The sequence below is a fragment of the Sinocyclocheilus rhinocerous genome, unplaced genomic scaffold (assembly GCF_001515625.1).
Source record: "Sinocyclocheilus rhinocerous isolate Xijiao unplaced genomic scaffold, SAMN03320098_v1.1 scaffold1427, whole genome shotgun sequence".
Classification (NCBI taxonomy): Eukaryota; Metazoa; Chordata; class Actinopteri; order Cypriniformes; family Cyprinidae; genus Sinocyclocheilus; species Sinocyclocheilus rhinocerous.
The window spans coordinates 1,339,002-1,351,283 of NW_015632469.1; the positions used below are offsets into that span (position 1 = coordinate 1,339,002).

The 12,282-nt window shown below is 35.5% G+C and overlaps 1 protein-coding gene across 1 annotated transcript in view; it reads left to right on the top strand.

The window, feature by feature from the left end:
* The window catches only part of LOC107742442 (serine/threonine-protein kinase 10-like), a 49,841-nt gene that overhangs the window by 34,006 nt on the left and 3,553 nt on the right, over window positions 1-12,282 (top strand). Inside the window, exons 10-18 of the mRNA XM_016555409.1 lie at window positions 1,135-1,256; window positions 3,331-3,454; window positions 4,525-4,704; window positions 6,400-6,492; window positions 6,586-6,715; window positions 6,799-6,923; window positions 8,918-9,106; window positions 9,179-9,304; window positions 11,384-11,497. Coding sequence (XP_016410895.1) covers window positions 1,135-1,256; window positions 3,331-3,454; window positions 4,525-4,704; window positions 6,400-6,492; window positions 6,586-6,715; window positions 6,799-6,923; window positions 8,918-9,106; window positions 9,179-9,304; window positions 11,384-11,497 — 1,203 coding nt within the window. The remainder of the gene's footprint in view (window positions 1-1,134; window positions 1,257-3,330; window positions 3,455-4,524; window positions 4,705-6,399; window positions 6,493-6,585; window positions 6,716-6,798; window positions 6,924-8,917; window positions 9,107-9,178; window positions 9,305-11,383; window positions 11,498-12,282) is intronic.

Consider the following 12,282-nt stretch of genomic DNA (forward strand, 5'->3'; position numbering starts at 1 on the left):
TATATATATATATATTATCAACATATTCCAGTGCACTGCCTTCCCTCATGGACTTGTATTGTGCTCCACTGTAATCTTCAGAAACTGGTTTTGAACCCGGAACATTACTTTAAATGAAGTCATTGATTTGTTGCATATTTCGAGCGGCTGGTCTGTGAAGCTGGCGTCAGATTTTCCATGCATTTCTCCCAAACGCTCTTTGCTCATTGTGCATCAGTCTCTGTGTGATGATTGAGTTCTGCTCTTTGTTCAGGGCGGCAGAGAACAGCCTCGTTTCTCATTTCTGCCATATTTCCAGCATGATTCAGACGCTGAGCTCTCTCTTGTCCTCTTGCAGCATCAGAATGCAATCGTTGATGCATGCACACTGTATTGCATGGAAACTGTGGCTTTGTCGCGCTGAAACCACATCACAGGACGAGTGCGGCATAAAAATGACAAACTTGTGCTGTCAGTGTCTTTTTAGAGAGGATGGGAGTGTTTGACAAATTTTAAATATTCACAGTTTATATAGGATTTATTTTTTTCTCTCTGTTGTTGTTGTTGTTGTTGTTGAGAATGTTCTGCTCATGAGCTGCTGGCACTTCCTGTCAGAACTGCTTCCTGTTCACACCCTTCGCATGGTTTTGCTTCGTCATTTCTTCTTTCTTGCTCCAGTTCAACCATTCATTATGCCTCTGGGTCTATAAATCAGTGCTATTTTAGTATATGTTTGCATGCATGTATATTAATGTATATGTATACACTAATGTTTCTAAAGTTTGGAATTAAATTGTTTTAGTTTTTTTAAAGAAGTCTCTTTTGCTCATCAAGGGTGCATTTATTTGATCAAAAATACAGAAAAAAAACTTTAAAATAACAGTTTTCTATTTCAATATACTTTGAAATATAATTTATTTCTGTGATGCGCAGCTGTATTTTCAGCATCATCTCAAGTGTTCAAGTTTTCAGTTAACATAATGCATAATGCATTTATTTTAATGGTTTGTTTAATAATTTGCTACCAAGTCCTTCTTCTGCATGTATTTTTATTTTTTTTTTTAACTCCACAATTCCCTAAAATCCTGCTACCTACCACACACATTACAGTCTGTTTCCTCACTACCACTTTTCTCTCATTTATTTGTCCACCAGGACAACAAGAAGACGCTGAAACGCACGCGTAAGTTCCTGGTGGACGGTGTGGAGCTCAGCGTCACCACCTCCAAAATCATCACTGATGACGAGAAGAAAGATGAAGAAATGAGGTTCCTCAGGCAAGTCCACTCTCTTTAATCAAACTCAGAAGCATTTTTTCACTTGATCTTGCATCTCGGCCGCGTAAACAGACTATTTCAGTCCTCTGGTCCGAGATCTTGTCCTTTCCAAATGGGACATAAATACACAAGGGAAGCTTTGAGTAGAGCCAGAGGAGAGAGATCGGATCTTCTGAACTCTTGTGAAACACCTCGGCTGCTGGTAGCAGATTAAATGTGGAGTGTTTCCAGCACACACTAACACTTCTGCCATCTACTGGTGTGATGGTGAACTCACATGTGATATTATATCCACAGCTTCATCTCAGTCTCACAAAAAACACATCGTCCAGGTCGCATTTTACCCTAAAATCAAGATAAATATTTTTGAGTCATATACACACACTGCCTTTCAAATGTTTGGGATCACAGTAAGATTTTTAATGTTTCGAAACAAGTCTCTTTTGCTCATCAAGGCTGCATTTATTTGATTAAAAATACAGAGAAAATTGTAATAATGTGAAATATTATTGCAATTTAAAATAACCGTTTTCTATTTTAATATACTTTAAACATAATTTATTCCTGTGATGCAAAGCTGATTTTTTTTGGGGGGGGAACCTGTGATACTTTTTGAGGATTCTTTGATGGATAAAAAGTAAAAAAAAACAGCATTTATTCAAAATATAAATCTTTTCTAAGAATATAAGTCTTTAGTATCACTTTAATCAATTTAACACATCCTTGCCGATTAAAAGTATTAATTTCTTTCAAACAAAAAGAAAAAAATTACTGACCTCAAACTTTTGAATGGTAGTGTATATTAGAATATGTAGGAGTAGAAATAGAAATAAACACATTACAGAAATAAATTATATTTTAAGGTATATTGAAATACAAAATGTAATTTTAAATTGTAAAAATATTTCACAATATTATTATTATTATTTTTTTTTTTGATCAAATAAATGCAGCCTTGATGAGCAAAAGAGACTTAAAAAAAAACAAAAAAAAAACATTAAAAAATCTTACCGATCCTAAACTTTTCAATGGCATACATTACATTATTAATGTATTATTTTTTTTTAAATAAATTGTATTAGACTATATTTGCATAAAGAAAAATAACTCATAACATTCGTCTATATAGACTTATATAATGTCTTCCTTTCTTTTGGTTTTGTGGTGAAATCTGACTGGGCCGTGTTCTTGACAGGCTTGAAATTCAGCCCCACATCAAATACTGTATCTGTGTGGAACATTCCTCTGGTGTTTGGCTGTCGGTGAAGTCATGTAATGAATGAGTTGGGGGTGTTTTCCCATGAATCCTCTGCCGTCTGTGGGCCGTGACAGTAGAAGAACAGAGCGTCGCTGCATTCTGAGCATTCTTTGGTTGGCGGGAGACTTCATATGTGACCCTGGAGCACAAAACCAGTCATGAGGGTCATTGAGATTTATACATCATGAATAAATAAGCTCTCCATTGATGTATGGTTTGTTAGGATAGGACAATATTTGGAGATGCAACTATTTGAAAATCTGGAATCTGAGTGTGCAAAAAAATCTAAATATTGAGAAAATCATCTTTAAAGTTGTCCAAATGAAGTTCTTAGCAATGCATATAACTAATCAAAAATTAAGTTTTGATATATTTACAGTAGGACATTTACAAAATATCTTCAAGGAACATGATCTTTACTTAATATCCTAATGATTTTTGGTATAAAAGAAAAATGGATAATTTTGACCCATACAATGTATTGTTGGCTATTGCTACAAATATACCCCAGCGACTTAACACTGCTTTTGTGCTGCAGGGTCACATATGTGTTGTTTCAAATGTTCATCTTAAAGGGACAGTCGCCCAAAAATGAGAATTCTGTCAACATTTACTCACCGTCCTGTCGTTCCAAAGCTGTACGACTGTCTGCAGAACACAAAAGAAGTAACTAAACCACATTGACTTCCATTGTATGGACATTTCAAAATATATGTTTGACAGAAGAAAGCATGTCATGCAATTTTGGGATTACAGGTTATTGTGTAACAGGTCATGAATGATTCCTCACATGTGTTTGTTCTTTGACACACGCAGGCGTCAGGAGCTTCGAGATCTGCGTCTGCTGCAGAAAGAACAGCATCGCGCTCAGGCTTTGCTCAATCTGAAGCTGAAAGAGCAGCGGGAGCAGATGCAGCGCAGATTCGACCAGGAGATGAATGTGAGTCCCAGCGGTCTCTAGACAAAATTAAATCGCTTCCCATCAAGGCTAGACACCACCCTCAGGCCATCCCAGATTAGGATGAGTTTGTTTCTTCATCAGATTTGTAGAAATGTAGCATTGCATCAGTGTCTCAGCAATGGATGCTCTGCAGTGAATGGGTGCCGTCAGAATGTCTGAAGTGTTTACTTGTGGATTATTGTGATGTTTTTATCTGTTTGGACTCTCATTCTGATGGCACCCATTCACTATAAATAGTATTAATACACTATAAATATTAAATGTTATATAAACCGGGTGATTGTTTTATTAATATAGACAGGAACAGAACTGGACAGTTTGAGTATGTAAGTACTTTTGGCTCAGTGCAGAAGAAAAAATCTATTATAATTGAAATCTAAACTACAGGTGTGTATTTTTGGATGTTTGTAGTCTAAAAGAAGACATGTTATTGTAGCACATAAAATGTCCAGTTCTGGAAAAAAACAAAAGCACTGGTCTGTAGTGTCTCGCCTTAATATAAGAAGTTAAATAAAGAGTGTGTTTTCTTGGACATTATTTCTGGGAGAAGAGACGATATTAAAATATTCCTAATATGTGACCCTGGAGCACAAAAACAGTCGTAAGGGTCAATTTTGTGAAATTGAGATTTATACATCATCTGAATAAAGCTGAATAAATAAGCTTTCCATTGATGTATGGTTTGTTATGATTGGACAATATTTAGCTGAGAAACAACTATTTGGTGCAAAAAAATCTAAATATTGAGAAAATCATCTTTAAAGTTGTCCAAATGAAGTTCTTAGCAATGCATATTACTAATCAAAAATTAAGTTTTGATATATTTACGGTAGGACATTTACAAAATATCTTCATGGAACATGATCTTCACTTAATATCCTAATGATTTTTGGCATACAAGAAAAATAGATAATTTTGACCCATACAATGTATTGTTGGCTATTGCTACAAATATACCCCAGCGACTTAACACTGCTTTTGTGCTGCAGGGTCACATATTACACACTTACATAAAACGTCAATGAATAGTGCTGATATATCGCTCACAGGCCAAGAAGAAATACTACGACACCGAGCTGGAGACGCTGGAGAAACAGCAGAAGCAGAGCGTCGAGAGAATGGAGACGGAGCACACGGTTCGACTGCGAGACGAGGGCAAACGCATCCGCGCCGAGCAAGAGAAAGCCTACAACAAGTTCCTGGATCAGATGAAGCACCGCAAGAAAGAGGTCAGACCATGAGTTATTAAAAAAACTACACTTTTGCACTCATTTCAGTCATATCTCAAATCAAAACTGCCAACAATAAATGAATGCTATTTATTATCAGGGTGTAACTAGTTACTAAGTAATTAGTTACTGTAATTTAGTTACTTTTCCCCAAATGTAATTGAACTTAATACTGTGTATAGACTGTAGAACATTTATATAAAACACAATACAGTAGTGGATTTAAAATCAAAATGCATGCTTTTTATCTACCCTTCTCACTTTAAATACTTTGGTGAGCTAATACGAGTATTGTTAACACTTTAGTGTCCAGTTCTCACTATTAACTTAGCATGAATATTACTGGGACATTGGCTGTTTATTAGGGATGCACAATTAATCTAATTTCTAATTATGGATGCCACAATTACGTAATCGTTCAAAGCGGCAATTAATCGTTCAAAGTCCACTTATGTTATTATGCACGCTTAAGATATGTTTTTTTCTTTCTTCATGTTATCTTAAGGGTTTTTCCATTGTTTTAGTTTTAGTATAACATTATAATACCAAACATGCATGTATATTAATTTTTTTATATTTACATGTATTTACATGTCTATATTTATATTCATATAATTTATATTATAAATAAATATATTTAATATATAAACATAATTTTTTCCCCTGAAATATATACATGCATGTGTGTGTATTTATATATACATAATAAATATACACCGCACCGCACAGCACACACACATATATTATGTAAACAAACACTTTTATTTTTGATGTGATTAATCGCGATACACCGTTTGACAGCACTAATTTTTTTTTTCTTCAATTTTATCAAAAGATAAAAACCAGACGAAAATGAAATTTTTTTTAAGCATTGTTGATGATAATATGACAGGAAAATGTGAGATATTTTTTTAAATGTGAGATATTATCAATGCACTGACTGTTTTTTAAGAAGAGTAAACATCTAGAAGCAATATGTTTGATTTTGAGAAAAACTAAAAACTAGATTTATAGGAATTTTATAGGACATAATTTATGTAAGGAATAATTGATGACAGGCCGTTGAATTATTAGAAAAATAATGCATACCGCGGAGTGGCCGTTACACCTCGGGTGTGCGTTATTTTTTAATAATTCAATGCAGTGCGTCTCTCAGAAGTGTTTGGCAGCAGCATCTCTACTAATAGTGAAACTTTAAGTAGCTACATTTTCTTCAAGAACAGCGCCGTTGTTACCTCGCTTGTCATGTAGCTTTTAAGTTGCTATGCTATTTTACTGATACAATCGTGAGAGTAGCGCTAACAATGTTTCTATGTGTGCAAGTGTTTGTACTGTATGTGTGCGCGTCTGCGAGGGAGAGAGAGCGGGAGAAAATAATTGCACACCTTCCAACGTTTGTCAGCCAATCAGATTCAAGCATTCAGCGGCCCTGTGGTATAAATATTAATAAAGGACAAACTATGACTAGGTTGTGTGCTGAAGAGCCACCGACATCTCACATAATATTTTCTTAAATATAATTTAAATGAATGCAAAACTCAACATTATAATGCGTCTCAAAGACCGAAAAGTCTTTATTCTAACCGTTACGTCTGATCGATTATCTAATGCAATAACATTTGTGACATTTCTATGTAGTTAACATAGAATTGTGTTCAGTTTGAAACATTTCTATCTTCATTTATTTCGTCTCAGGTCAAACAAGAAGTGGAGAAACTGCCCAGGAGTCAGAGGAAAGGAAGCATGAAGATCAAAATGAACAACTTCCAGCAGATGAAGTCAGACGAGGTCAGTGAACGTCTTAAAGCTGCGGCGCACAACTAAAACTGAACTGAGGTGTGTGTGTGTGTGTGTGTGTGTTCCTGACTCTTCTCTGCGCAGGGAGAGAAGTTCCTGGCAGACCAGAGGGATTTTCTGGACTTGACTCTGAAGAGCATCATCGCTCAGAACAAGCGGGAAATCTCCGAGACAGAGCGCCAGTGTCTCATCGTAAAACAGAACCTGCTCCGAGGTATAAATGCACTCAGACCAGAGCATCCTTACCTTTTACTCAGACTGCATGCTTACAAGCCGAGTGCTGCTGTTGTGTGTCAGAGCGAGAGGCCACTGTGTGGGACCTGGAAGAGAAGAGCTTGCACGAGAGACACCAGCTCCTCAAACAGCAGCTGAAGGACCAGTACTTTCTGCAGAGACACCAGCTCCTCAAGAAACACGAGAAGGTCTGGAAGCATCCTTCATTCTCACTGCTTTTCCTCACAGATGCTGCTGCTGCCAGTCGGAGAGATCTGTCAACAGTGACAGATGCATGCAGATAACATTGACGTTAAAAACTGTTGTCCAAGCATGAATAGCTCGTGTAAAGTAATATCAACTAGTAATGAATAGTCATTACTAAACTTTTTTTTTTTTAGATTCTATGCTCAGGATTATTTATAGTCATTGAAATGAATATATTCACAAATCAAGTATGAATATATAATACAAAAACAAATTCAAAGTTTGTGTCTTTATTCATAAATACTTTTACATTAAGATGTCCGCATCAAAATAAATTTACAAAAGTGATTATATGTCCATAGAAAGCACATTAAATGTAAGTAAAGTGTCTATAATGTGTCATAAATTGATTTTTGATGTAAATATGCCTGACAAGATTGTTACACTGAATGACATTTTAGTGGCTCTCTTCTGTAAATCAGGGGATAATGTATGATATTTATTTTTTGCTCTGGAAAAAAAAAAGCAATTAAATTGAACAGAAAACTTTTTCAATTTTTTTGGGAAAAACAACAACAATTTAAAGCTGTATTACACTTGTTGTTTTTATGCTTAAACCCTTTTTCGTCGTTGACCCGTGTGCGCTAAAGAAGTTTAGTGGCTAAATATTGATCTTGTGTACAGCAAGGTTATTATTGTTAGCTAAAACATAGAATTAAAACACTTAAAAACATTTTGATAATTGGAATCAAGCTGAAATAAAATATATAAAAACATATCATTTAAGTTAAAGCACTAAAATTGCAACTGGAAAAAAAAACAAACAGTTAAAAAAAATAGTAATAAAATAATAATCAAAAAACATAATATAATATATATATAAATAAAATATTCAACATTAATAACTAAATAGTATATACCTTGACAACCAATTGAAATAAGTTTAAGTTGAGGCACTAAAACGACTAACAGGGAATAAATTAATTAAAAATGTAAACTGAAAAATGAAATAAAAATAAATTAAAGCCTAAACCAACAAAATGTTTTAGAAAATCCTGACACAAGCACATAACAAAATTACTAAAATGTAAACAAATTAAATATATGAATGAATACTGTAATGTCACATAAATACTACTCAAATAACTCAAATATTTTAAAAGAGTTGTTTCTTTTTAGTTGAACTTATTCACAAATCTGTCTGAATGATTCATTGGAAAATTCTGAATTTTACTGATAAAAAAAAAAAGAAGAAAATAAAATTATGCTTTGTTTTGGTCAACCGTTGTATCGACTAGTTCTCTCTTGTGTTTAGTTGGCAAAAACATGACGCGGACAGCTGTTAGCAGCTCCTGGTTGAGTTATTATTTCATTAGTTATTCGTTGTTTTTAAATCTTTAAATGGACTGGCCCCAAAATATTTGTACTATTCCTCTCTCAGGCCTTTGAGGTCTTCTGATCAGGGTCTTTTAGTGGCTCCCAGAACCAGATGCAAACTTAAAGCAGATCGTGCTTTTTCAGTTGCCGGCCCCAAACTCTGGAACGCACTGCTTATGCATATAAGATCCGCTCAGACCTTTTCAGTTTTTAAAGCCTTGTTAAAAGGTCATTTATTATTGCTTGCTTGAGTTTTAACATTAATTGTGACCCTGGAGCACAAAAGCAGTCTTTAAGTCTTGGGTCTTGGGTCAAAATTATAGATTTTTCTTTTATGCCAAAAATCATTAGGATATTAAGTAAAGATCATGTTCCATGAAGATATTTTGCAAATCTCATACCGGAAAAATTGACCCTTATGACTGGATTTGTGCTCCAGGGTCACAATTGGTGTTTAAATTGTGAATGCACAGAGTCTGTCCTTTTTAGCATTCTGTTGTGGCAACCTTGGTTGTGTAAATGTGCTTTAAAAATACCTAAACTAAACTAACTCATCTAAACATATCTATGGCTGGGTGGAAGGTGTGTCACTGAGCCGTGTCTGTGTGTGCTGTCACAGGAGCAGGAGCAGATGCAGTGCTACAACCAGCGTATGATCGAGCTCCTCAAGGCCCGACAGCAGCAGCAGAAGAACCGGCTGCCCAAGATCCAGCGCAGCGAGGCCAAAACACGCATGGCCATGTTCAAGAAGAGCCTGAGGATCCACTCCAGCGGAAGCTCCGCAGAAGACCGCGAGAAGACCAAGCAGGTAAAGCGTGTCTCCGACGGCCCTACAGTATGTGTCCTCCTCTCAGAGACCCTCATCTCTCTCTCTGTTCAGTTCTCCAGGCTGGAGGAGAAGAGGCAGAAGGCCGAGCGCTTGCACCAGCTGCAGAAACACGAGAACCAGATGAAGGAGAAGATCAGCGAGTGCGAGGGAAACGCCAGAGAACTGCAGCAGCTGCAGGTGAACTAAACTCTTTCTAATAGACGCTCACACTTGTATACAACACAAAAGATGAGTGGATATCCGTGATTGTGTCAGAATACACGGGATACACTTTAAGTTACTTTGGTCTTTATTTTTAAGAGAGCTGAATATAATTAGACATGCGGGGCTCTAAACGCTTTTATTTTTATTTAGGAGCACTTTGTGCATGCACTTACAAGTTGCATAAATAACGTTATTGAGATTAATGTTTTAAATATGAAATTTGGAATATATGAAATGATTCCAAAAAATAGAATGATACTTTTAAATATGAAACTCAGATTGCCAGCAGGTGGCGGCAAACCACTGTCCTAATGAGTGAGTCATTTGCTGTGTCCCAATTCGCCTACTTATACTAAGCCCTAAAAGTATGTACTCTTTTTGGGAAGAAAAAGTACATACTTTTGAGTATGTAGCAGAATAGTATGCAAGCTTTGGGACATGCTACTTCGTCATAACTGTGTCTTTAACGGACGCTCTGTTGCTTAGTGATGTGCATCTTGTCACAGTTTAAACTGCACTGTCAATCATCTTGTCAAAGTTAACATTATCCATATTTCGTTTAATTTAGTTTCCTACCGTACTGGAGAGAAATGAAGAGGCACGTTGATCTGTCCGTCGTGGGTCTATCATGCAGAGAACTCTGCTCATATGTTTGCATAATGATGCATTTAAAAGTTAATGACCAAACGTATCATTATAAAGTTCACAGTGTTGCTGCAGATGAAATACAGCGCGGATAACATTAAATACATATTTTTTCAACAGGTTAGATATTGATTATTTATCACTCAAACCCCTTTCTCTACCTGTCCGTCGGTCTTGCATGAAAAGTGTTAAAAAACTACAAACATGGCGGATATGCGTGTTTGTAGTTCTAATCGAATCCGCGTCCACCGCGCAATGTGTTGTGGGCAATATTACCCGTTAGAGTGTGCATCGATCTGCACTTCGGAAGCAGTAAACCATCCGGGTAGCTTTGGAATACTCTTTTCAACATACTACAATTTGGGACATACTAATTCTAATTTCGAATACTATTTAGGACGGATAGTATGCAAATTGGGACGCAGCAATTGGCTCGGCAGATATGTCCAAACACGCAAATTAATTCAGTAACAAACCATTTTCATTAGTGAAATAAATCGTAGAGACAATATTGTCTTTTTTGCTCTAAGTCATTTAGTATTAACTTCTTGTTTAGTGAATTGTTATATATATATAATACAAATAATGCAATTTGACCGATGGTGAGATGGGTATTAAAGTGATAAGTTAGATGCATGATGCAGATGTGTTTTTGTTTTTTTTCATGAAGAAGAATTATTTTAAATATGTGACCCTGCAGCACAAAAGCAGTGTTAGGTCGCTGGGGTATATTTGTAGCAATAGCCAACAATACATTGTATGGGTCAAAATTATACATTTTTCTTTTATGCCAAAAATCATTAGGATATTAAGTAAAGATCATGTTCCATGAAGATATTTTGTAAATTTCCTACCGTAAATATATCAAAACTTAATGTTTGATTAGTAATATGCATCGCTAAGAACTTAATTCAATGGAAAGCTTATTTATTCATCTTTCAGATGATGTGTAAATCTCAATTTCGAAAAATTGACCCTTATGACTGGTTTTGTGCTCCACGGTCACATATATGAAGTACTTATTTTCTAAAACATGTTTTACTCTAAACCTGCTAGAAAATCAAAGCCATAAATCTAACAACGTTGTGTTCCAAATTTGAGGTTGATATCACAAAAAAAATGAGAATTTAGTTTGGCCGCAGTACCGAATGAAATACGTTTGCTGTTTGCTTCCAATGTTTACAAATGATCATACAGTATATCTTTAGAAAGTGAACAGCACATAACAGGCACATACCAGTATAAACATAAATATCTATCAATACAATATACATCACACCACTCAACATGCATCAATATTTTCAAATTCCCTTTCAAATTCAGAAGCCTCTGTCAAACACGTCGTCTCAAACCGTAGAGAAAAGCTGTGTCTGTATCAGTGTGTCACTGTGTGCTGGTCTCCTGCAGAATGAGAAGTGTCACCTGCTGATAGAAAACGAGACGCAGCGTCTGAAGGCTGTGGACGAGCAGCACAACCAGCAGCTGAAGGAGTGGAGGGAGCACCTCAAGCCCAGGAAGAAGGTCTGCGCTTCACCAAATACACTTAATTAATTACACACTACAGCTCAAAGGTTTGGGCTGGTAGTCTCTTCTGCTCGCCAAGACTGCCTTTGATCAAAAACACAGGGGGAAAAAAAGTTATGTTGTTAAATATTACAATTTCAAACACTGTTTTTTTATTTTAATATAAGGCCTGTCAGGTTTTTGCAGTTATTTGAGATATCCACAATAATTGTACAGTTTACATTTGTGTAAATGTTGCTGTTGCGTCTCATTTTCCTGGAGGCGAGTCAGATTTCAGCATCACAGCAGTCAGTTATTGCTGTAAATCACATAAGGAAAGATTATACGAAAAAATTATATATTCAAATTAATTAAATTTAATAAAAAAAAATATATGTATTTGACTGACAATGTAATTGCATTGAACAAAACAGACAATTAATGAATCGTCAGCACTAAATGCATGATCGTGACAGGCCTATTTAATATCTATTAAACTAATTTATTGCTCCGATCATTACTCTAGTCTTCAGTGTCACGTGATTCTTCAGAAATCATTCTGATATGCTGACTTGCTGCTTTTCTGATTATTATCAGTGTTGAATACAGTTGTGCTGCACGATATTTTTGTGGAAACCGTGATGCATTTGATTTTTCAGGATTCACAGATGAGCAGAAAGTTGAAAAAGAACAGCGTTCGTTTGAAATAGAATTTTTTTTTGTGACATTATAAATGTCTTATTTGTCGCTTTTGATCAATTTCATTGCTGGAAAAATGTTAATTGAAAAAAAAAAAAAAAAAA